At 37.5% G+C, this 24,714-nt stretch overlaps 1 protein-coding gene across 5 annotated transcripts in view; it reads left to right on the top strand.

Annotated features, from left to right (window-relative positions):
- Positions 1-24,714, top strand: part of ppp4r4 (protein phosphatase 4, regulatory subunit 4) — a 228,028-nt gene that overhangs the window by 142,759 nt on the left and 60,555 nt on the right. For 3 of the 5 annotated variants that reach the window (XM_059649055.1, XM_059649053.1, XM_059649057.1), the window contains 6 exons: positions 3,563-3,669; positions 8,874-8,981; positions 10,346-10,467; positions 15,157-15,288; positions 20,428-20,597; positions 22,866-22,985. In XM_059649055.1, coding sequence (XP_059505038.1) covers positions 3,563-3,669; positions 8,874-8,981; positions 10,346-10,467; positions 15,157-15,288; positions 20,428-20,597; positions 22,866-22,985 — 759 coding nt within the window. The remainder of the gene's footprint in view (positions 1-3,562; positions 3,670-8,873; positions 8,982-10,345; positions 10,468-15,156; positions 15,289-20,427; positions 20,598-22,865; positions 22,986-24,714) is intronic. The other 2 variants (XM_059649056.1, XM_059649054.1) reach the window with 1 other exon arrangement.

Here is a 24,714-nt window from a genome sequence, read left to right as displayed (position 1 = left end):
CACCAAGACTGTCCTTATGGCTCCATTTCTCGCCTTCAAACAACCACCAAATTTTAAACAGACTACAACACTACTCAACACTGCCATGGCAACCTAAATAAGACACGTCAGATCATTGACATGGATACTACCATCACATATAGGAGCACCATCTACCGAGTACACGGCAGATACTCATGTGATTCAGTCAATGTTGTCTTCCTCATAGACTGCAGGCAAGGATGCCCCAAGACATGGTATATTGGCAAAACCATGCAGGCATTATGACAACGGATGAATGGATACCATGCAAAGTCAAGGAGTGTTCTCTCCTAGTTGGGGAACACTTCAGCGGTCAAGGACATTCAGCCTCCAATCTGTGGGTAAGTGTCCTCCAAGGCAGCCTTCGAAATATGCACCTGCGCACAACTGCTGAGAGAAACTGATTGCCAAATTCCATACCCATGAAGACAACCTAAACTGTGATCTTAGGTTTATGTTGCGCTACATGTGACTCCACTGCACTGTTCTGTATCTGCAAAATCTTCCTTTATTGTTGTGTTTTGACATCAAAATCTTCCTTTACTATCCTGGTAAATTGTTATAGTCTCTCTACCTTAATTAGTTTTACAGTTTTGGATTACTTTTTACTTTGGTTAGACTCTTGGCATGTGACTCTTGTACCTATCATATTATTCCAGTCATGTAGTTTGATTCCAGCACCACTTTATTTTTAATTTTTTGTAAATATCTCTCTGCCTCATTCAATCGGATTATAGGTCATCCCTTCACTTGTTGCTGTTGACACTTTACTCACACCATCTGATACTTCTGATTACCTGCAGAGACTTATTATTCAATGCGCAACTCATACCATTTGCAAGATCTTCTGAGCTGTCTGCCCATTGATCTCTCTGCCAATAAAAGTGAAACTATTCCACTGATGAGGGTTTCCAGATCCAGAAGCTACACTGGAAAAAATTAGAAACAGACCTTCCAAAAGTATTAGAGGATGTGGAACAAAACGGAGTGTGTGGAGCTAGGCCACAGAACAACCATAATCTCCTGAAGTAATTGACAGGTCAGAGAGGTCAAACAACCTCCTCCTGTTTTTATGGAAAGGGCGCTGCAACGAAAGACCACCATGATTTGAAGCAATTAATATATTGAGCTTGTACTCAGATATAAATTCATTCAAAAGTTCAGTATCATTCCCTTTTGACTTAAGAATCATGTATTATTTCTTTCAACAACATCATTCTTCCGATAACTCTGCAGGAACAAGTTAGAAGCGCCTTTGAAAATTGAGTATTGATTAACTTCAATAGTGCTGATTTGGATGGAGAATAAGCTTTGTGGAGATAAATCAATGTTTGCTGTTTTTACAAAAGGACAATAAAAGGAATGGCACAATCCAAAATGGTAGGAAGGTTGCTGCATATGTTTTGGGTGCTGAGTAACTGCAGAACATTCCCTCTTGCCCTATTTCAGTACATATATTGGGGCGGGTGGTGTTGCAGGTGGGTGTTGGTGGTGGGGGAGCAGGGGCTCCACTGTTGCCCACCATAGCTGGCTGCCTGATGCAGCTTACACAGCAACATGCCAGGAATAGACTTCTGCCAGTTCTTTCTGTTCTGATTATTGCAGTATGGAAAGCAGTGGCCAAGTATTGTGACCAAGATGAGTATCATCAAGTGAGAAGGCAACAGATTTTGGATACAATGGAAATTGGAAGAAATTGGAATAATGGGAAGAAGGTGTTACTAAAATAGAATATATGCTGTGAGTTTATTGAGCGGCAGAGCAGACTCTAGGTACCAAATGGCCATTTTTCTTCACTGATGCTGCCAGACCTGCTGAGCTTTCCAGCCACTTAGTTTTTGTTCCTGATTTATGGCATCCGCAGTTCTTTTGGTTTTTATTTACATGTTTGGAGTGTTCAGTTAATATTATATGAAGCGGTCTATGTTTTAGAATTTTTCCATGACACAAAATTACACACTGTAAATGCCTAGAAATAGGAGATTTTGTTGCTGGTAGCTTTTTCAATAAGGTAAATTGAGCATTTTTCTTTAAGTGTTAATAGCAATAGGTGGACTCTTAATTTTTTTTTGAAAAAGCAAAGCTTCAATTTTAGAGTTTGTTTGTGTGCTGTACCTTTGTTGTCAATTCTGGATCTCGTTCACTTTTGTTTAAACTGTTCACTAGGTGATGACCTGCTTTGAATTCATAAACAAAAGAGAATGGCTGACGGAAATTTGATCAATAAACATCGTTAGCTGTTGAGGAAATGGGAGCAAGATATCTATTTGAATACTATAATTAGTGTTAAAGCAGCCAGGAAATTAAATGGTTGACTGTTGGGATTAACTTTAATAGAATCAACTTTGGTAACTAAAAATTTTGATGAAATAGCAGTCTGATAAATATTTTTTCTCTGAGCACAAATGATTAATTAAAAAAAAAAGGGTTTCAACAGAGGAGTAAATACAATGTTTAAACAAAAAGAAAATGTTGAGTATTTTTAGTTTCACAAATGACAAAGTTTCTGATGTATATTTGTTTCTGTGGAATGCGGGAAATGGTTAACACATTAATTAATTCGACATACTCATCAATCTTTTATTGAAGTATTCTTGGATCAAAAGGTTAGTGAAGCATCACTTATTATATTTCATTTGCAAGATGTAATAAATACTGATAAGAAATTCTAATTCCTTATCTCTCAGCAAAACAAACTGACAATTTTGTAATTTATTTTTCAGATTAATTTTTAGGAGAATGTTGCGCCTTTGTTCATTGATGTATGCCGGCTGTAGATTAAACACCGTTTATTTTTAAATTCTTATTCTTGTTTACAAACACCACCATGTCCTTATGCATTGCTATGTCCTGCAACTGTATACCCCTTGGAGATAGATATTCACACTTCTCTGATTCTGGTCCCTTAAGCCTCTTGGATTTCAATTGCTGCACCGTTTGAAGTTGTGACTTTTGCTGCCTAGGCCCTAAGTGCTCTCAAACACCTTAAATCTAAGCCTCTTCCCCTTCATCTTTTATGAACTGCTTAAAAATATACCTTGATGAGCAAGCTTTTGATAAATAGCCTCATATCTCCTTCTGAAACTCAGTGGTATTCTTGCTTTATGATGTTTCTGTGAAAAACATTTCAGATATTTTTTATTACGGTGAAGGATCAATATAACAGAAGTTGGTTTGTTATCTTTCCCTTTTACCAGTTAGCACATTTTATTAATGCTCCTTGGTATCTGTAGAGTAGTTGTAACAAAAATTATGTTAATAAAAGAGCAATTTTCTGCTTGCTGAAAAGCATCTCCAGCTTGAATTAATGCAGTTTATTTCACAACTTGGCATATGGTGAGCCAAAATGTCATTTCTGCAATGGACCTGTAAATCTGTAAAGTATTTTGAAATCGTAAAATTCAAAAGCCATTGCTGTTTATTAACGATTCAATGCAGTGTCATATAAAAACACTGATCTGGAAACTGCATTAAATTGATCTACAGTGACTTAATTGGGAATAAATGCATTCCATGGTAACCATTTTTTGCTTTCATTTAGATTTTGTCCCCGCTGGTTTCAAAGGCTCAATTATCACAGACAATTCAGTCACGTTTAGCTAGCTGCAAGATTCTGGGAAAAGTTGCCAGAAAATTTGAATCTCATATGTAAGTGGAACAAGGTATTTTTGTTAGTGCTTCTCTGGTAAGCACAGAAATCTGATGTATGCAACAGAATTTTCTACAGTCTACTACCATGCGTCTTGTATAAATACATGAAAGTGCAAATATTTTTGTACTTTAACAGAATCAAAAAAGGTAGTTAGTATTCTGATACAATTTGTATCAATATTGCATTCTTGCACATGTACGCTGTCATGATGTTTATTGCACAGAAATTAGAAATCATGATAGTTTAATTTGGCCTGATTTCCCATTTTATAAATCTGAATGAAATAAAACATAAGTATTACAGAAAAAAGATGTTGTTGCAACTTGATGCCTTGAACTGATCGGGATAAGTGTATGAGGACCAAATTTCAAATGATCTCCATTTATATTATAGGAGAAAAAGGTGCTCAGTGGTTGGCAGGTAATTGTGGTGGGCTGAGGCTTTGCCATGATAAAACAACAAGGGGCTATAAGCAGCCCAAGCTCCCAGCTAATACAAAAGCCAAACGGATTGAACATATCCCTTTTACAGAGAATGGGTCCCTGCCTATGACTGTTTCTTGCAAGTGTAAATGAGCTACATTACAAACATGACTAATTAACTTAAATTATTATTTCCGTATAGCTATTATCACTCAGTATAGTATAGCAAGTGCTGTTGGATTAAGGAAGCCATTTCACAATGGTACTATCTAGTATGTTTCTACAAACGGGATGCTGCTATCAGTCTAAAGAGGCAATTTGCTTATCACAAAACTTTGCAAAGGCATGTATGAATTTCAGTGTCAGCATGATTGATTCAATCAATGGCCAGTACATCCAGTTGTTCTTAATAGGCAAATTATAAAACATACTTAACCAGCCTTTAGCAAGGCCTTCGACAAGGTCCCACACAGCAGGCTAGTCATGAAAGCTATGTCGCATGAGATCCAAGGAGAGCTAGCTAATTTGATTCAAAATTGGCTCGATGATAGGAAGCAGAGGATAACGGTTGAAAGTTATTTCTCGGACTGGAGGCCTGTGACTTAGTGATGTGCCACAGGGGTTGTACTGGGACCTTTGTTATTTGTTATTTACATAAATGATCTGGATGTGAATGTACAAAGCATGATTAGTAAGTTTGTGGTTGATACAAAATTAGGAGGTATAGTTGATAGTGAAGAAGGTTACCAAAAATTACAGACGTATCTTTATCAGATGGGGAAGTGGGCTGAGGATTGGCAATTGCAATTCAATACAGATAAGTGTGAGGTTTTGCATTTTGGAAAGTCAAACCAAGGTAGGACTTATACAGTAAATGATAAAGTCCTGGGGAGTGTTGTGGAACAGAGGGACCTCGGAATACAAGCACATACTTCATTGAAAGTGGCATCACAGGTGGACAATGTGGTGAAGAAAGCATTTAGCATGCTGACCATCATTGGTTCAGGCATTGAGTACAAAAATTGGGACATTATGTTACAGTTGTATAAGTAGTTGGTGAAATTGCACTTGGACTGTTATGTGTACAGTTTTGGTCACGCTGTTGTAAGAAAGACAGTTCAACTAGAAAGTGTGCAAAGAAGATTTACAAGGAAGTTGCCAGGACTAGTAGGCCTGAGTTATAGGAAGTGGTTGGCCAGGATAGGACTTTATTCCTTGCAATGTTGGAGAATGAGGGCTGACCTTATTGAGGTGTATAAAATCATGAGGGGCATAGATAGGATGAATGCATATAGTCTTCTTCCGAGGCATGAGGAAGTGAAAACTAGAGGGCACAGTACAGGACTTTGGTTCGGCCACATTTGGAGTACTGTGTACAGTTCTGGTTGCCACATTACCAAAAGGATGTGGATGCTTTGGAGAGGGTGCAGAGGAGGTTCACCAGGATGTTGCCTGGTATGGAGGGTGCTAGCTATGAAGAGAGGTTGAGTAGATTAGAATTATTTCATTAGAAAGACGGAGATTGAGGGGGGACCTGAATGAGGTCCACAAAATCATGAAGGGTATAGACAGGGTGGATAGCAAGAAGCTTTTTCCCAGAGTGGGGGACTCAATTACTAGGGGTCATGAGTTCAAAGTGAGAGGAGGAAGGTTTAAGGGAAATATGCATGGAAAGTTCTTTACACAGAGGGTGGTGGGTGCCTGGAACGTGTTGCCAGCGGAGATGGTAGACGCAGACACGTTAGCGTCTTTTAAGATATAGTTGGACAGGTACATGGATGGGCAGGGAGCAAATGGACACAGACCGTTAGGAAATAGATGACAGGTTAGACAGAGGATCTTGATCGGCGCAGGCTTGGAGAGCCGAAGAGCCTGTTCCTGCGCTGTAATTTTCTTTGTTCTTTGTTCTTTGTTATTTAAGGTGAAGGGGGAAGAAGAATCTGAGGGGCAACTTCTTCTCACAGAGAGTGGTGCGTACATGGAATGGGCTGCCAGAGAAAGTGGTTGAGGCAGGTACAATAGCAACATTTTAAAAAAACATTTGGATAGGTACATAGATGGGAAGTGTTTAGAGGGGTATGGACCATGTGCAGGCAATTGGAACTAGCTGAGTGGACACCATGGTCAGCATGGACCAGTTTGGGCCAAAGGGCCTGTTTCTATGCTGTGTTACTCTATGACTAAACTGTATGACTCTATGCTTGCAAAACCTGAAAGATAATGTTTGATAGATGTGATTCCATTATTGTATGACATTTGCTGAACAATCTTGAGAGATAGTAGTTACACAAATAATCATTTAAAGATAGCAGATTAACCAGTAACTGTTCTGAGGAAGAGTCACTGCACCCGAAACGTTAACTCTGATTTTCTCTTCACAGATGCTGCCAGACGTGCTGAGCTTTTCCAGCAACCTCTGTTTTTGTAATCAGTAACTTGCCTCATTTACAGTTTTCAGAAAAACATACATTCATTTGCAGGGACCCATACTATGGAAACAAAAGAGTTGTTTTATGAGGAATGGTTGGACAGGTTCAGCTTCTATCTGCTGGAATTTGGAAGAATAAGAGATGACTTGGTTGAAGCATACAAAGTCCTGAGTGTCTTGACAGGTGGATGTTGCAATAATGTTTGTCTTGAGAGAACTTGAAATTCAGGATCACTTTACAATTATGGACTCTACTATTATCCAGTACATTGATCCAAATCTGAATTAAAATATTCCCCATATCTACAAACCGTCTATCCATACATAAAACATTATTTCCAAGTGTGTTTACTTTTAGGATTCAGGTGACAGTTAAATGGCTGAAGCTTTATCAGATACACATCTATGCAGTTACACCTGGTACAGGTATTTCTGCTGTAGCGCATGTTTTGTTAACACAAATTAGTTCTACCACAATTGATGCATAGTGGATGCTGTTTGGATAACGCAAACTTTTTGCTATAAAAGTATAGCGATTTTTCTATAGCAATTTCCCTAGCACATAATTCTTTATGGCAATTTTCTAAAGTGTGAGGCCACATAGGAACGCAATTATTGTGTTATAGGAGAGATACATGTACTTTTTGATAATAGTTAATTGCATATTAAAGACTTTGTTAATCTTTTATGACTGGACTTCACAGATATATGCCATTTTTCTGTTAGTTTGTTTTCTATTTCATTTGTAATTATTAGTTATATTATATTTTCCTATTTTTCTAAGATTTTAAATAGGATATTGTTCTATTTATTTTCTATAACTTTTAGTGGATTTTAAGGATGCACAAAAATGTTGGTAATTGGTGCCTTTATATTCTGATTTTGTGAAGAATTGCTACTTGTTATTCAGCATGTCTTGCTGTGGATGCAAATAACCTAAAAGCTCAAGTGATGTTTAGTTTAAAATGACGGCTAAAATAAAATTAGAGCAAGTAGAAACATATAAATATTATTATTTATAACAATGTAACAAATACTACAAGGATGTGAACTTTCATTTTATTTTTAGTCATGATCTGTATAACATGCAGGGATGGTAATGCTTCACCAATACAAGGTTCCAAATTTGAGACTGGAAAGCTTTGCAGTGTAAAATATGTATGTTGATAACATCCAACTCTCTTCTACTGCCTTTCCCTCTTAAACCCCCTCTGTTGTTGGACTGCTTGTATTAGGTCAAAATATGGGTGAGTCACATTTCCCTCCTGCACATGAGAAAGATCAAACCAATGTTGTAAGGTGAACTGTTACCTTTCTTTTTGCTGGTTGCCTCCCAACCAGTGACTTCCTCAGTCCTTATTAAGTTTTCTTTTTTTGTTTTGATGTAGGGCAGAACTACAAAACTTTAACATTTTATCTGCACCAAAACTGTTTTCTCACACCTCTATAATATTGTCGCTCCCACTGTTTCTGAAATCCTTGCCTGTGTTTTTGTCAGTTTCAGAATTCTTCAGTGTGGGCTTTCATCCTTCGCTCTGGATAACATCATCCCTCCCAGATTTTGCTGACTTCATTGTATCCCTGTCCCTCAGAAACTTGAATTTAAAATCTGTACAGGTTCATGCACCCTATCATTGTAATTTCCTTCACCCTTCTGTTCCACCCTCAAACATTGGTCCTTGAATTTTAAAGATTGTACATTCCTCTCCCTTTGCTCAAACACTAATGGCTGAGATTCTAACTTTATTGTTAATTTCTGATATATTCTCCAGAAAGCTCTTCAACCTTTAATCTGTCATCGCAGCCAAGATTTTAAGTCAGCTCTCAACCCTCCTGCCCTGACTAAATGCACCTTCATTTATCCATTTTATTTTGTGCCTAGTCTATATTCAATGTTGAAAGTATTCAGTAAATGGAACCAATTCCTGTGAGATGGTGAAAAATATGAGCGTGACTTTCATAGCAGTTTCTCAAATCATGCATATGTTGGTACACCTAACATGATTTTATTTCCTTAGTTTTGGTTGGAATATGAAATAAAGCATTTTATTCTGGAAGTTGTTTTATTGCATTGAAGAAAGATTGAGATAAAATTGATAGTACTGTTTTTGAAATGCTGTTGTCTAAATCAATCTGTCTTTCTTTTTATCTATCTTACCCTCTACATTTCTTTCTTTTTCTTTTCTCAAATTTCTCATATTCATGTTGTTGTAGTTTCAATCTCTCTCTTTTTGCAGTGTTTCTTTAGTCCTTAGCATTCTAAGATAGCAGATTACAGTCATGCATTAATTATAGAGTTATCTTGAAATAGGCCAAAAAATGTGCATAAACAGTTGTATTGTCTCTGCAGAATAAAACGAGATATTCTGCCTCTAGTGAAATCACTTTGCCAGGATGTAGAATATGAAGTTCGCTCCTGTATGTGTCGTCAGCTGGAATTCATAGCACAAGGAATTGGGTAAGTATTGCAACTTGTATGTCTAGCCTGTGCATATAAATCAAAAACAGTGTGTGGTGGAGAAGTACAGCAGGTTTGGCAACATCTATAAGCAGCATTAACATTTCAAGTCCAGTGACCCTTCTTTAGAGTAGTTCTGATGAAGAGTTACTGGACTCGAAACGTTAACTCTGTTTTTCTCTCTGCAGCTGTTGCCAGATGAGTTGTGTTTCTCCAACACTTTGTTTTTGTTTTAGATTTCCAGCATTGCAGTTCTTTGTGTTTATTTATATGTGTAGAATTCTTGGCTTAACAGCAATAAGAATGCTAGATGTTGCATTAGAACCATCAATACTGCAAATTTTTGATCAGTGAGAAGTTTAACTAAGCAAATAGGCATTCAGACTAAACAACTCTGCTGGAATGCATGAAGGAAAATACCTGAAGGAGACATGAATGTGGTATTACTATTACATCATGGGTTTGAAATCCTGACTGCAAAGTGGATCAGGTCAAGGCGAAATTAGCCATGTACACTACTGCTTTTAATTTGAGTAGTTTTTTTTGTTAAAGGTTTAATCATGTAAACATTTTCATGAAGTTGTGTAGTGCAGTTAAAGACTTTTTTTTAAAAAAATTCATTAATGGTAATGTTAAATTCATTACCTAGTAATGTTAGAGATAATTGAATTACTTTTTATTTCTGGTTTTGTTTGCAGAAGGATGTAATATAAATGAAATAAAAGTATTTTTGAAATTATGATACAGGCGCTTCATGATATGGCTGAAGCTACTCTGTAATATTAGACAACTCTCAATTTAAAAAAGTTTCATGCTGTGTGGAGCTACAAATTGGAACTAATTGACTGTGGTGGATTTAGAGTGAGATTCAGCTGTCATCAATGCTTGATACTCCCTAAATCACCTTCATAAATAGAATTCATACCGTTTGATTTTACTGCCTGTGACTACCCAATATAAACCTACTAACTTCCAAGTAATTATTAAGATTTACACATAGGTTATATTGATTTGTAAAAAAACAATTCTTTCAGTAGATGTGGACATGACTGCAGTACCTGCGTTTGTTTCTCATCTCAGATTTCCCTTTAACTGAGTGACTTATTAGGCCATTTCAGAGGACAGCTAAAATTCACCCATATTACAGTGGGTATGCAGTCACTAAGGATGGTAGCTTTTTATATCCAGATTTCATCAATTGAATTAGCCTGGGCCTTTGGATTACCAGAGATTGCCACTGTGCCAGCACCTGCCCTATTGAAAAAAGATTATGAACAGAACCGATAAGGCAGGTGGGGCACTGTACATCAATGTGACTTTTCTTTGCTCTTTTGACGTATATTGTTTTGTTTTTCATTATGTAGGGTTGAACAGACAAAAACTGCAATTCTTCCTGAATTAGTAGAGTTGGCTAGGGACGAAGGGAGTAGTGTACGTATTGCTGCATTTGACACCATTGTTAATCTGCTTGTGATGTTTGACAGTGGTAAGTTAACAGGCAACAAATTGCATTGTCAGTGAATTAGTGGTTTCAATATTCTACATACTTTTGGTGATAATAGAAGAAAATGGATTTTAAACTAAATTCTGAATTAAAATTGCTTTCTGCTGTAAGTCATATGAGATTGTCCATTGGATACAATTTTATGGAATTCCTTTATGATTTTGCTTGTGAGGTAGTGAAACAATTTTCATTGTAAAAGTATAGGTCAAATGGATATTATAAAGTCCACCAATATTACCTGCTATTTTTGGCAGTATCTGTGGAGAGAAACCAGAATTAATGCTTTGGGTCCAGTAACCTTTTTTCTTCACAGATGCTGTCAGACCTGCTGATGTTTTCCAGCAATTTCTATTTTTGTTTGATTTCCAGCATCCACAGTTCTTTGGATTTTTTTGTGTGTTCTTTTATTTGCATTATTTTTATATACTAAAATGACCACAATACATTGTAATGAGAAACTACACAAAATACAAGTATAAAATAAAGAGAGAAACAAAATTCTTGTCAACTGAAATTGCATGATTAAAAATGCTTCATTTTGTGAGCCCAGGTTTATCTACAGTTTAAACAAATGTTTATTCATTTATTTCCCTACATGCATTGTTATTGCTTCAAAAGTGTGTTTTTTTTATGTGACAGAGAGAAATTGCAACCAGGTTTACACACTGACCATGGTAAATGGGGCAAAATACTTTGAAGGGATTTGAGGTGATAATTGAAAGGAGTGATTGGGCAAGGGAGATGATGCATTTTTGAGTTTATTTAGTATTGTGAATCTCTGAATTCTTGGTTAGTTTTGGATTTACAAAGCAACGTGGTCTTGACCAACTAGGACAGCCAAGTAATTTGAGTCATTTAGCATCTGAGAAAAATCTTTAGAAGTTTGAAGATTATCATGCAAGATCTTATGTGTTTTTCCTGATGGAGGACATGCTTGGTGTTTCAGAACTGAATAGTCCTAAAAAGAGGAAGAAAAAAATGCTAATATTATTCCAAAAACACAGTACTCTTGCGTTCATAACGCTTATTGATTTTGTTCACTCAAAGCTTGTGAGAGACTTTGCAAGGAGTCATGTCAGTACTCGATGAAGCTGGATGGCAGCTCCTATGAGCCTATTAAACTTAAAGGTTGTATCCTTCACATTTTTTTTCAGTTTGAAACCAACAAAAAAATTGTATCTATTTAAAAGGCTATGAAAGCAAGTGCAGGTAGCCAATATATTTAACTAGCACATCTTAATCCAAAATACATACAATCCTCAGCATCAGAGGTTTTACTATTGATATAAGATTAACACTCCAACACTCTAAGTACTTAAGAATGTTAGTAATTATTATGACAATGTCTTTTGACTTCCTGACATTTCTTCTCTGCTTCCTTTGGATTCACAGAATCTTATAGCGCAGGAGCAGGCCATTCAATCCATCATGTCTGTGCTAACTCCCCACATGAGTCTCACTTAGTGTCATTGCTCTGCTTTCTCTCCATAACTTTGCACATTGTTCCTCATTTTTTAAAAAAATATTCATTCACGGGATGAGGGCATTGCTGATTAGATTATTATTTGTTGCCCATCCCTAATTGCTGAGAGAGCAGTTAAGGATCAACCACAGTGATGAGAGTCTGGAGTCACACGTAGGCCAGACCAGGTAAGGATAGCAGTTTCCATCCTTATAGGGCATCATTAAACCAAATGGGTTTTTCCAACGACTGGCAATGGATTCCTGGGCATCCTTGGACTCTTTAATTCCAGAAATTTATTAAATTGAAAATTCACCATCTGCTGTGGCAGGATTCCAACCTAGATCCCTGAATATTACCTGGATCTCTGGATTAACAGACCAGCGACAATACCACTAAGCTATTGCCTCCCCTGTAGACTACTTTGAATCTGAAACACTCAACATACCTTTCTCCTTCTATGTCTTTCATCCAATTGGAATGTATATTGGACGTTGGATTTCATGAAAGCCTTTGACAATGTGCCGCACAGGGTGCTGCAGAGTAAGATAATAGTCCAGGGTGTTAGAGGCAAGATGCTAGCATGGATAGAAGATTGGTTGTCTAGCAGAAAGTAGAGTGTAGGGATAAAAGGGTCCTTCTCGGGATGGCATCAGTGACGAGTGGTATTCCGCAAGATTCAGTATTGGGACTATAACTTTTCACTTAAACATTACTGATCTTGATGAAGGAACTGTGGACATTCTGGCAGATGACACAAAGAAAGTTGGAGGGACAGGTAGTATTGAGGAGGTGGGAAGGCTGCAGTAGGATTTGGACAAGTTAGGAAGTGGCAGATGGAGTACAACATGGGAAAGTGTGAGGTCATGCACTTTGTTAAGAGGAACAAAAGCATGCTGTATTTTATAAATGGGGAGAAAATTCAGAAGTCTGAAGTGCAAAAAGACTTGGGAGCTCTAGTCCAGGATTCTCTTAAGGGAAACTTGCAGTTTGAGTCAGTAGTCAGGAAGACAAATGCAATGTTGGTATTTATTTTGAGAGGACTTGAATATAACAGCAGGGATATTCTACTGAGGCTTTATAAGGCTCTGGTCAGGCCGCATTTGGAGTATTGTGTGCCATTTTGGGGCCTCATATCTCTGGAAGGATGTACTGGCTCTGGACAGGTTCAGAGGAGGTCCACGAGAATGGTCCCAGGAATGGAAAACTTAACATATGAAGAACATTTGAGGACTCTGGGACTAAACTCATGGGAGTTTAGACGGATGAGGGGGGAATCTAATTGAAACTTACAGAGTACTGAATGGCCTGGACAGACTGGATGTTAGGAAGATGCTTCCATTGGTAAGAGAAATTAGGACCCAAGACCACAGCCTTAGAGAAAAGGGGAGACCTTTTAGAATGGAGATAAGGAGAAACATCTTCGGCAGGGAGGGGTGAATCTGTGGACTTTACTGCCACAGAAGGCTGTGGAAGCCAGGTCATTAAAAGACTGCAATAGATAGGTTCTTGATTATCGAGAGGATCAAGAGTTACAGGGAGAAAGCAGGAGAATCGGGTTGAGGAACTTATCAGCTGTAATTGAATGGCAGAGCAGACTCAATGGGCCGAATGGCCTAATTTCTGCTCCTATGTCTCACGGTTTTATATGGGGTCAAAAGTCAACAACAGCCCTAACCATGCTTACTTTAAGATTGACTTTATTAATTTGTTATTTATGATTAATCACCCCTCTGAGTTAAGCTATTCAATTCCAGTCTAAAATAAAAATGTTTCCATCGTGATTTTTTAAGAAATCAATTTTCAGCTAGTTAATATGTACTTGGAAGCGCAATATTTATTGGAAAGTTAGCTACAATAATGAACAGAAATTATTTTTATTATAATTTTTGCTGAACATTTTACAATTTGTAAGCCTGAAAATGCCCTCCAATTTTATATTCTTCAAGAAGGGAAAATTACATTAAGTGTACTGTTTGTACTTTCGGATTCTTTAGATAAGTAAATCAAAATTGACCATGCTCCTTAAGATAAAAATACTGGATGCTTGGAGTTAGAACCTTTTGATCTTTAGCAGTTTGTCACAAATCAGATCCATTGCCATAGAATGACAGTTAAGTGATGTTCCCTGTTAGGATCTTCTGCAGATCTTCAGCTCTTGCAAGTGGTGGAAATGAAGAAAGAGTTAACCTTCAAAGGAAATGAAGGTTTTCTACTTGACATTTGATTACTTTTTACGCTTGACACTCATGGTATTTCACTTGAAAGGCATAGATTGCAAATAGCAACACTGAATTTATGGTGACCAGATCACTATAAATAAAAAGTTTTTATGTTCAAGTGTTTTTCTGAATACTTCTGATTCAAGCCTGACAATTACACAATACTTTAGTTGTCATTGCGGATTCTACACCATTGTCAATGGAAAGTCAATGGACTTTCATGTGCTTTGGAATAGGGAAATACATACAAATTACTGAATGTATAGAATACCCTAGATAATGGGGATGAAATAGATGCTATTCTCAGGTTTATGAAGAATAAGCACATTCAAACAATGCACAATGATTACATCTGTTATGAACATGAACTAAAGTTAGAAGTAGATAGTGTTGTCTTTTCGGGACTGGAGACAAATAAGCTTTATTTATCCCACTTTTCTGTAATATTGACCCCAGAGTCAGAAGATATTTCCACACAGCTTCCCAAATAACTTTATTGTTCATATTGACATGAATTGTGTTAACATATTTACACAATTATTTGAATATTTTTGATCATTGTCAGTCTTCATATCATAGATCCTTAATTTAAAAGTGACAGATGAGTTCATTTGCAGAAATCTGTGTTTCATCAGATTATACCAAGGAGCGTTGGTGCCTTCTAATATTGTATTATAGCATCTATAATTTAGGAAAATATCTCTGTATTTTGGAGAACACAAATTCTGATGATGTCAGGTCTAAGCAGGTTATCTAGTATTACTTCAACAGCATCGCAAAATAAAGTGACCTTTTTTCCCCTAAAAGTAGACCTCAATATTTTCTACCAAAACAGTCCTGTTTGAAGATAGCATTATGCATAAAGTTTTTGAAATCTGTACAGTCAGTAAAACTTTTGATATTGGTGCCATTTTTGTAAATGTCTACCCATTTTCCTCCTCACATTTGTTATTTCAGTGATACATTATTCTGTGATTATCTTGTCAGATGACCGTACCCAAATAATATTTCCCTTGGTGATGATGTTCTGTGAGAAATCATTCAAAGCAGATGAGAGCATTCTTGCACCTCTGTCACACCAACTAGGAAAGCTCTGTCATGGTCTCTCAGGTAAATTTAGTAAGTTTAATTTAGTTTCTTAACTCCATTTTAACAGTTTGTTTAAAACATATGTAGGTAAATGGAGGGATTCATTTTGTTTTCTCCACTATTCATTTTTTCCAACCCTCCTTCTACTTTCAATGTTAATTTTCAGTGACTGACGTGACTATTTTCTATTGTCCTTTGTTCACTCATCTTCCAACAGCCAAGTGAGTACAGCAGTTTTACCATTATTGTGCATGGTAGTTTAAAGACTCCTGGAAAGATGCATTCACCTTAAAAAGGGATCTACAGGAATATAGCCAAAATTATGAAACTTGTCCTCTTAATTTAAGCCTCTGAGCCCTAATACTATCCTCACAAACTTATGATGTGTTGCTTCCCAAGTTAATGTATACTTGTTGAGGTGCATTGCTCCAAATTAAGCATAGTGATCAAATAAAGTAGGACATCGGCTCTGAATCACAACTTTTCCCCCTTAATCTTAATAGAATTGAATAATAAAGGCCAATGTTCCATTTGTATTCAATTTATTTTCTTGAACTTATTACTTTTAAAAGATTTATTTACTGCACTTGGGCTACCAAAATCTCTTTCTAGCACTCTACAAATTCACTAAAATGATGCCAGTGTGTGGGAGATTTAATTATAAGGACTGCTTACTCAGTCTGTATTCCTTTGAGCTTATCAGGTTTTGAGGGAAGAGAGGGTTAATTTAGTCAAGACCTCACGATTATTCATTGATTCATTAGGATAAATGAAGGGGAGCTATATCTTGCAATGGGAGAATCCTGAACAAGAGGGCATGATGTTCAAATTGAGACTCGGGCATTCTGGATTAAAGGTGGAAAACATTTATTCCATTTTGTTGGAAATATGGAATTCCTATCAGTGCCGCTCCTCCCCCACCACCACCCCCACCCAACAAAGAAAGGCTGTGGATGATGATTGGCAAGACAGTATTTTTAGGTAATGGTAACCAGGGCTATAAAGAGAAGTAGTGAAATGTAGTTAAGGTCATGATCTAACTAAATGACAGAGCAAGCTCCAGTGGGGGACACTTGCATGCAGTGGAAGTCAAATATATTAATATATAGCCCATTATTCTCGCAGACAGAAATAAATCGTACACACAGACACCGTATATTTAAACCCAAAATAGTTGATAACAATTTTCTGATTCATTTCTTGGGGCAATCTTTTGACCAGTTGGAGTCAACCTGCCTGATTCAATATCCAAACAAAGCTTGGCAGTTAACTTTCACCATTAATTTCACCATTTATGAGAGTAAACTGGTTGATGTGGTGTATATGGATTTCAGCAAGGCTTTCGATAAGGTTCCCCACAGTAGGCTATTGTACAAAATGCGAAGGAATGGGATTGTGGGAGATATAGCAGTTTGGATCAGAAATTGGCTTGCTGAAAGAAGACAGAGGGTGGTGGTTGATGGGAAATGTTCATCCTGGAGACCAGTTACTAGTGGTGTACCGCAAGGGTCAGTGTTGGGTCCAATGCTGTTTGTCATTTTTATAAATGACTTGGATGAGGGCGTAGAAGGATGGGTTCGTAAATTTGCTGACGACACTAAGGTCGATGGAGTTGTGTGTAGTGACGAAGAATGTTGTAGGTTACAGAGAGACATAGATAAGCTGCAGAGCTGGGCTGAGAGGTGGCAAATGGAGTTTAATGTGGACAAGTGTGAGGTGATGCACTTTGGTAGGAGGGCAAAGTACAGGGCTAATGGTAAGATTCTTGGTAGTGTAGATGAGCAGAGGGATCTCGGTGCCCATGTACACAGATCCTTGAAAGTTGCCACCCAGATTGACAGGGCTGTTAAGAAGGCATACAGTGTTTTAGCTTTTATTAATAGAGGGATCGAGTTCCGGAACCAAGAGGTTATGCTGCAGCCGTACAGAACTCTGGTGCAGCCGCACTTGGAGTATTGCGTACAGTTCTGGTCACCACATTATAAGAAATATGTGGAAGCTTTGGAAAGGGTGCGGAGGAGATTTACTAGGATGTTGCCTGGTCTGGAGGGAAGGTCTTACGAGGAAAGGCTGAGGGACTTGAGGCTGTTTTCGTTAGAGAGAAGAAAGTTGAGAGGTGACTTAACTGAGACATATAAGATAATCAGAGGGTTAGATAGGGTGGATAGGGAGAGCCTTTTTCCTAGGATGGTGACAGCGAGCACGAGGGGGCATAGCTTTAAATTGAGGGGTGAAAGATATAGGACAGATGTTAGAGGTAGTTTCTTTACTCAGAGTAGTAAGGGAGTGGAACGCTTTGCCTGCAACGTGGTAGATTTGCCAACTTTATGTACATTTAAGTCATCATTGGACAAGCATATGGATGTATTAGGAATGGTGTACGTTAGATGGGCTTCAGATTGGTCTGGCAGGTTGGCACAACATTCACAGCTGAAGGGCCTGTACTGTGCTATAATATTCTGTGTTCTATGTTCTGTATTAACCATTCTCCATGACAATGTCTCTGCCAATCAAATAGCAACTCTCTTCTCATATAGTATAAATGTCATTTTCCTTTGCATTGCTGTTATTCAAGAATTACCCTGATGAGTGCAAGACAAAATCTTTTGACAAAGTGTTTTCTGAACACTATTCTAGCATATTATCTAAGATTATTGTTGGAACTTTGTTTGATACTTCCTCAGATTTGTTTGGCTTAAAACCGAGTGGTTTGTTTTGTATGATTTGTTTCTTTAAAATACCTATCCTGTACTGACTGATGTACACCCACCTCTGGTTCTCTAATCCCAATGCCCATCACCTCTGAAAACCAAGGCAAGTACTTATTATCTCTGCTTTTCTGTATATCCAGTCTAAAACTTGCCTATATTAACTCTAGCCTAACTATTTCAAGGCTTTCTTGTTACTATAAAAAGCTTTTGCATTCTCAGCTTGCTATTCTCCTTTTGTGTTGTGTTTCTTTAATATGCCTTAGGTATTTCATTACGGCTCTGCAAGTACGAAGTGCTCTTTTTTATTTACAGTTTTAATTAACATTGACCTTCTTATATAGTTTCTCAGCATTCATATCTACCCTTTTGGCCCTATTAGCATCCACTTGATCATTTTTAGTCATTGTAAATATTCCCATTTTCTGTCATCTCTATTTGATAATTAATGTGTCGTTATTATATTTTGACTTACAAACCCATTCTTATTGGGTTCAAGTTTTAAAGCATTTTGGTTTACAATTCTTACTTTGAACCTAATTATAGTGCTATTTCCAAAATGCTTCCTACTTTTAAGTTGCTTAATTAATTCTGGATAATTAAATTAACCATGACAAGTATTATATCTTTCCTGTTGGAATGTTAAAATGAGAACTGAAACAAAACTCCTTTTCACAGAACAAGCAGTTCTTCCATTTCCAATTTTGGCTAATGTAAAAATTGTTGAATTATGTTTTTCTAATTAGAGTATGAGCTAATTTGCTTGGTTTTGTTCCCATTGTTTGGTGGTCAATAATAAATGTGCTTACTAATTTTAGTCATATTTATTTTTGTACATATATACATATGAATATAAATATGCCATCATATTAGCAGGAGGACAATTCTCAATGTGAATGTAGTGCATTATATTGGAGCAAGTTTACTGGGATTATTCCTGTTTAGTAATTCTTCATGTGAACAGATGAATGGAAATTTAGTGTTTAGGAAAGGAATTTGCATGAAACTAGTTAGAGCATCTGAGAGGGCCTGAACCTTCTGCATGGTATGGAGAGAAGATGGAGTTGATAGTTGGCCATAGCTAATGGCATTCTGCTTATAAGTGGTGAATGAATGCACTTGGCATCTAAGATCATACTGAACACAGTCCGCCGATTTCTCAGCAACAAACCCAAACAAACAGACAAAACGTGCCCAGAAACCATAACCACTCTCCCCTACATCAAAGACATTTCGGAAATGACTGCCAGACTACTCAGACCTCTTGGCATCAGAGTAGCCCACAAACCCACCAACACATTAAAACAGCAGCTAATGAACTTAAAAGACCCTATACAGATAACAAGCAAAATGAACATCATTTACAAAATACCTTGCAAGAACTGTGACAAACACTACATTGGACAGACAGGCAGAAAGCTAGCCACCAGGATACATGGACAACAACTAGCCACAAAAAGACATGACCCACTATCACTAGTATCCTTACATACAGATGAGGAAGGACATCACTTTGATTGGGACAACACATCCATCCTAGGACAAGCCAAACAGAGACACGCACGAGAATTCCTAGAAGCATGGCATTCCAACCGGAACTCCATCAACAAACACATTGATTTAGAGCCCATCTACCACCCTCTGAGAAAAAGAACAGGAATGACATCACCAATGCAGGAAATGACATCACCAACCCAAGGAAACCTAAACAGACAAATAGAAAGCGGGACATAACACCAGTGCTTCACCGGAGGCTCACTGATGATGTTACCTGGAATGGTGGCGAAACGTCTGAAAACGAACCTTCCATCTCAGTGAGCAAACTCACATCTAGAACCTCAACCTGAGCTACAAATCTTCTCAAAACTCGCTAACTCTTGTATACTTTGGGACAGTGATAAACTAGGGATAAGTTAAATGTGAAATCGAGATTTTGGGAACAGAAGCTGCAGATAAAAGTGGGAAAGATGGGAATATTGTTTGGTAAAATATGATATTGTCTGTGTTGAATTAGTGAAAAATCATAAGTGTAACATTTAGCAGTAGAAGCAAAATAAGTGCCAGCATGAGCAAATGGAGATGTAAAATTGGTAGGTTGTATGTCAAAGGGGTGTACAGAGTGGTAACCATACAATATTGAGGAATCTAATGGCTAAATTTAAGATTGACTAAGGTTTTAGAAAAGATTTCTAGCTCTGGTTGTGAGTGTTATACCATAACAGACCAGACAGTATAAATTCCAAGCGGAGGAGAACAACATTGCTTCATTGGAGGCCTTACTGATGATGTTACCTAGCATGGTGACAAAATGTCCGAGTGAAAATGAGCCAACTCGGCGAGTAAGTCAACAACCTCACTAAGATTGACTAATTAGAACAAGGTTTGGAGATCTCGTTAGTGATATCTAACATCAAATGTTAAGACATACTATTTTCAACCATTACCTTTTTATGCCATTCAGGGAATTTAACGGATGAACAACATCTGTGGTTTTTGGATTTCTACAAGAAATTTAGTACATTAGGTCTACAACAAGAAAACGGTCAAAGTGATCACACAACTCAATTCTATGCAGCAGATATGGATGCGAAATATGTATCTGTCAGACAGAATTGTGCCTACAACTTGCCAGTAAGTGCTGATTATAAAATGGTAACATTAACCTGTAGAATTGTTTTATTCTTCACTGCCCAGAAGATCACACTGTACACACACACACATGTATATTATGGGGAATGTGGACTACAGCACCTGTCTCCAAGAGTCTGTGTTGCTGATATTTTGTTTTTCTTCCATCGCTTCTTCATTTTCTACCAGTTATTACCGTCCTGTTTTGTGTCTCATTTCCTTTCTTCATGGTTCAGAGGTGGTAGCGTGTGTGTTAAGGTGATGAAACCTGCTACGATCCTCTGGAGGCTCCTTGTTGGAACAAGTTTGTAGGAAAGATGTAGATCCTTCACTGTACTCATCCCACCTATTCTTGTTTCCTGCTTCCCTGTTAGGTAAAGGGAGGGCAAGAATAAGAGGGATGTAGGTTACAATATGGAAGAAGCAATAAAGACATTGGGGGACCTGAACACAGGAGGTGGTCAAGAATAGAAATGGAAAAGGGGCTGAGAAAGGAGAACTATTTTAGAATATTGAAAATAATATTGACTATTTACATAACATTCATTTCAAACCTTTGGCAGAATGTTCTTTTTTCTGTTCTAAGTATTTTTCTATATACAGGAGGGAAGAATGAGCATATGCTATGTCTATAGTTAACCAACTGGAGCAAGCAATCACAATGAGGACATGGAGTATTTCAGATTCAGAAGGGGCTAGCTATTTCTCAATATTTGGCAGAGGTTGGACGATGAGACTACATCTACTAATTTCGGTTAATGGCTGAGAGGAGGTCCTTAAAAATTTGTCTAATAATGGTAGAGGAATGAGGCCTTAAAGCCATCATACATTTTGCAACGTACATTTTTAACAGGCCTGAAACATTATTAAACCATTCCCTTACAACTAACCAACTGTAGAAGAATCAACAACTTCGTATTATACAACCAAACAGTGGATTTGATATGGAGATGCAAAGTGGCCCTAGTACCATTTGATAGAGTGGACTGCAGTTTACATAAGCAGCTTTCATAATAAATGTGAACTTTAGAATTAATAAATTGGAAAGTTTTGTTTCTGGACTATGGACACCAAGCTCTTTTTTCTCATTAAATATCAAACTGCCATATGAGTAAAAACAGAATATATGACTTCAAAATGATGGTTGAATTACTTAAAAGCGTCCTGAGAAACTATGACTTTCCATTCATGTCTACTTCACCAGAATGAGGTATAAATTCTAATCTACCATAGTAGTTCAGATTATGTAACACCTTAAAATGAACAAGTGCCAAAATTGTTTTATAACGATATGATTAGACAAAGATAGATGCTGAACCAAAAGAGGAGTTGCGAGTAGGGTAAACTAGAGTTTGGTTTGAGGTGGAACTATAAAGAAGGTCATCATGAAAGGAAGAAAAACCCAGTCTGGCTGCAGTAGGGCTTAATGGAGATCTCAACTGACTATTACTCTGTTGGAACACCAGACACCTCGTTTAATTGACACTGCTGGTGCTCTGATCTGTACTGTCAATTTCATAATATACATTCACACAGGATTAAGAGGTTTCAAATGCTTATGTTTTCTGTTGTTGATATTTTAAAGGGTCTGGGTGATTAATCACTTTTAATGGCCTGTTATAAAAAGCTTTTTTTTAATGGAAGAATATAGTGACTGAAGTTTTACTCTCATTATAGTCTTCATTTCTCCCATATGCACTGAGTGGGCATGGAAGTATTTCAATCAGGCATGGTGGATTCTGTGTGGGAGGATATAGCCTGATATGTGAGGCTTGAGGGTGGTGTATTGGGGCATAGCCATGCTTGGAGGATATGATGGAACATGGGGCTCCTCGCAGATAGAAAATGAAGAATGTATTAAGTTTTGAGAGGTGAAGGCTAGAGGCCCTTACTTTCCTTCATTAAAACAGGACAAAGTCCCATAACACAGAGACAGGTTTTTTAAACAGCCTGTCTCTGCAGCTGGCAGCCCATGTTGCTGCCTGTAGACTCTTTTCTAGTTCGGCTGACCTGATTGCATCTCTCACATGTCAGTCGACAGTGAAGATCCAGTCATTCCTGGCACATTGTCATGAGATGGACAGACAGAGCTGAGAATTTTCCCACCTCCTTCTACCTCATAGATGAAAATCCAGGCTTAAGTTTGTAGGTGTTGTAAGATATTCTAGACCTTATAGCTTGAACATTTGCAGAATTGTTTGGTCCGAAATAAATTAATCATTTGAGGATAAATTGAATTTGTTTTGCTTAATTTTCCATTTTTCCACACAGGCCATGATACTTTTTGTGGATCCTAAATGTTTCTACTCTGAACTTTACTCCACTTTTTCAACCCTCTGCCATGATCCTGAAACTCTTGTCCGACGCACTGTTGCCACTGGCTTCCATGAAGTAAGTGTTTACTGCTAACTCTTCACAGTTTTGCTTTGTGGTTTAGGATTGTGGTACAGAGGATGACATATGAAATGATATCAACAGCATCTTAAAATCAAAATCAAGCTTACTTTTAAAGCTGTAGTGGTTATCATGCCTCAGTATTCATCTGTGTGTTGATGTTGAGAAACGTTAAGATCAAGTCTAACTAGGATAGTCTGCTGACATTCATCCTCAGTGCCGTAACCATGACTGTAGTCTCTTGTGCCCTTAATCAATTTCTTCAGAAGTGGAAAAAGGAGTAAACGAGGAATAAAATTGTTGGAGTGTGACTATCTTCTGTCACTTTCTGACCTGCAATGATGTATTCAGAATAAACCCAGCCAACAAAGTGCCTGACCTCTTTTATTTGTTTTGGTGAGTGCTAGTTGTGAGCTTCATTGCTCTATCTATTGTTATCTAAATGGCTTTGACTCTGGATATGGTACAAACTGGAAACCACAACTTCTTGGCAAGTGACCTTTCAGCTTCTGATGTGAATAATTGCAATCTCCTTTTCTAGGCTGAGGAAAATGAGCTTTCTCAAGTCAGACACAAACAGTGCTTGCTTCAACAAAGCCTCCAGCACATAGTGCGACACTAATTGCTTCTTACTTGGATAGATGGAAGTAATTGCTCTGTAAATAAAATAGTCACCTCTTGAAGCTTTCAAGGCCAGAGAATAGTTGAGAAACAAAGGGGAAGATAAAACATTCAACCTCAAAGTGAATGATTAAGTCGTCCAAATATAGTTGCTTAGAAACATTGTATGGAATACAGTGACTCAACACTGGAAATTTCATGATAACTGGGCTCTCTTTTCTATTCCATGAGAATCCTGCCTTTTTCTGGTGAGCTGCTCAACTCTTAGCCATATGAATTTTTCTTTCACTGGTATGTGATAACTGTAGTAAGGTGAACCTTTGCAATCTCCTCACTTGAAGCGTGGAATTTTACTTCAGGCAAACTTACACGTGTGTTTCTTGGCAGGAGGGCACTTGAATGTGGCATACTGGTAAAGTTTCCTTTTCAACTCTAAGTGACATAAATTTTAAAAAATAGTAAAACTTACAAATGAGACATACAGGTCCAAATTGTCTTCTATATCAGTATGTTCATTTCCAAGTATTACTTTTATTTTTCCCCTATGACTTGTTGATAGAATGCAAAAGACTTTATTTCTATGCTCAGGTGGTGTGCCCAGCATGCTCATGATGCCCCTTATCACAGTTGTCAGACTTTGGCTAAAATAATTCACTCCATGTGATACAAAGAAACAGCTGAGTGTATTCCACATAGCAAAACGCCTATAGATTCTCACAACATCTCAGTGAAAGTGCAGAGAATATTCTCCAAAATCAACTGCATCCGGAATCAAATTGCTGTTGTATAACTATAATTTAGCATCTACCTGGCACAGTGAAAATTGCCAAGATATGTCCTATTTGCAAAAAATGTAGTATAAACCCAAAGCAAAAGCCACTGTCCCAGTAACCTACTTTTAGTCATCAACAAAGTAATGGAACATATAATTAACAATTCTGTACTGTGACACTTACACAGCAATTACATGTTCACTGCCTATATTAGGGACTGTCAGGGTCACTGGGCTCCAGATCCTATTTAACCATTGATTCAAACACAAAACTATAGACCTGATTTCATAGATGAGATATGAGCCTGTAAAATAGAAGTAGATTGTTCAAGG

This window comes from Stegostoma tigrinum, chromosome 10, assembly GCF_030684315.1.
Source record: "Stegostoma tigrinum isolate sSteTig4 chromosome 10, sSteTig4.hap1, whole genome shotgun sequence".
Lineage (NCBI taxonomy): Eukaryota > Metazoa > Chordata > Chondrichthyes > Orectolobiformes > Stegostomatidae > Stegostoma > Stegostoma tigrinum.
This window is presented reverse-complemented; position numbering and strand designations above follow the sequence as displayed.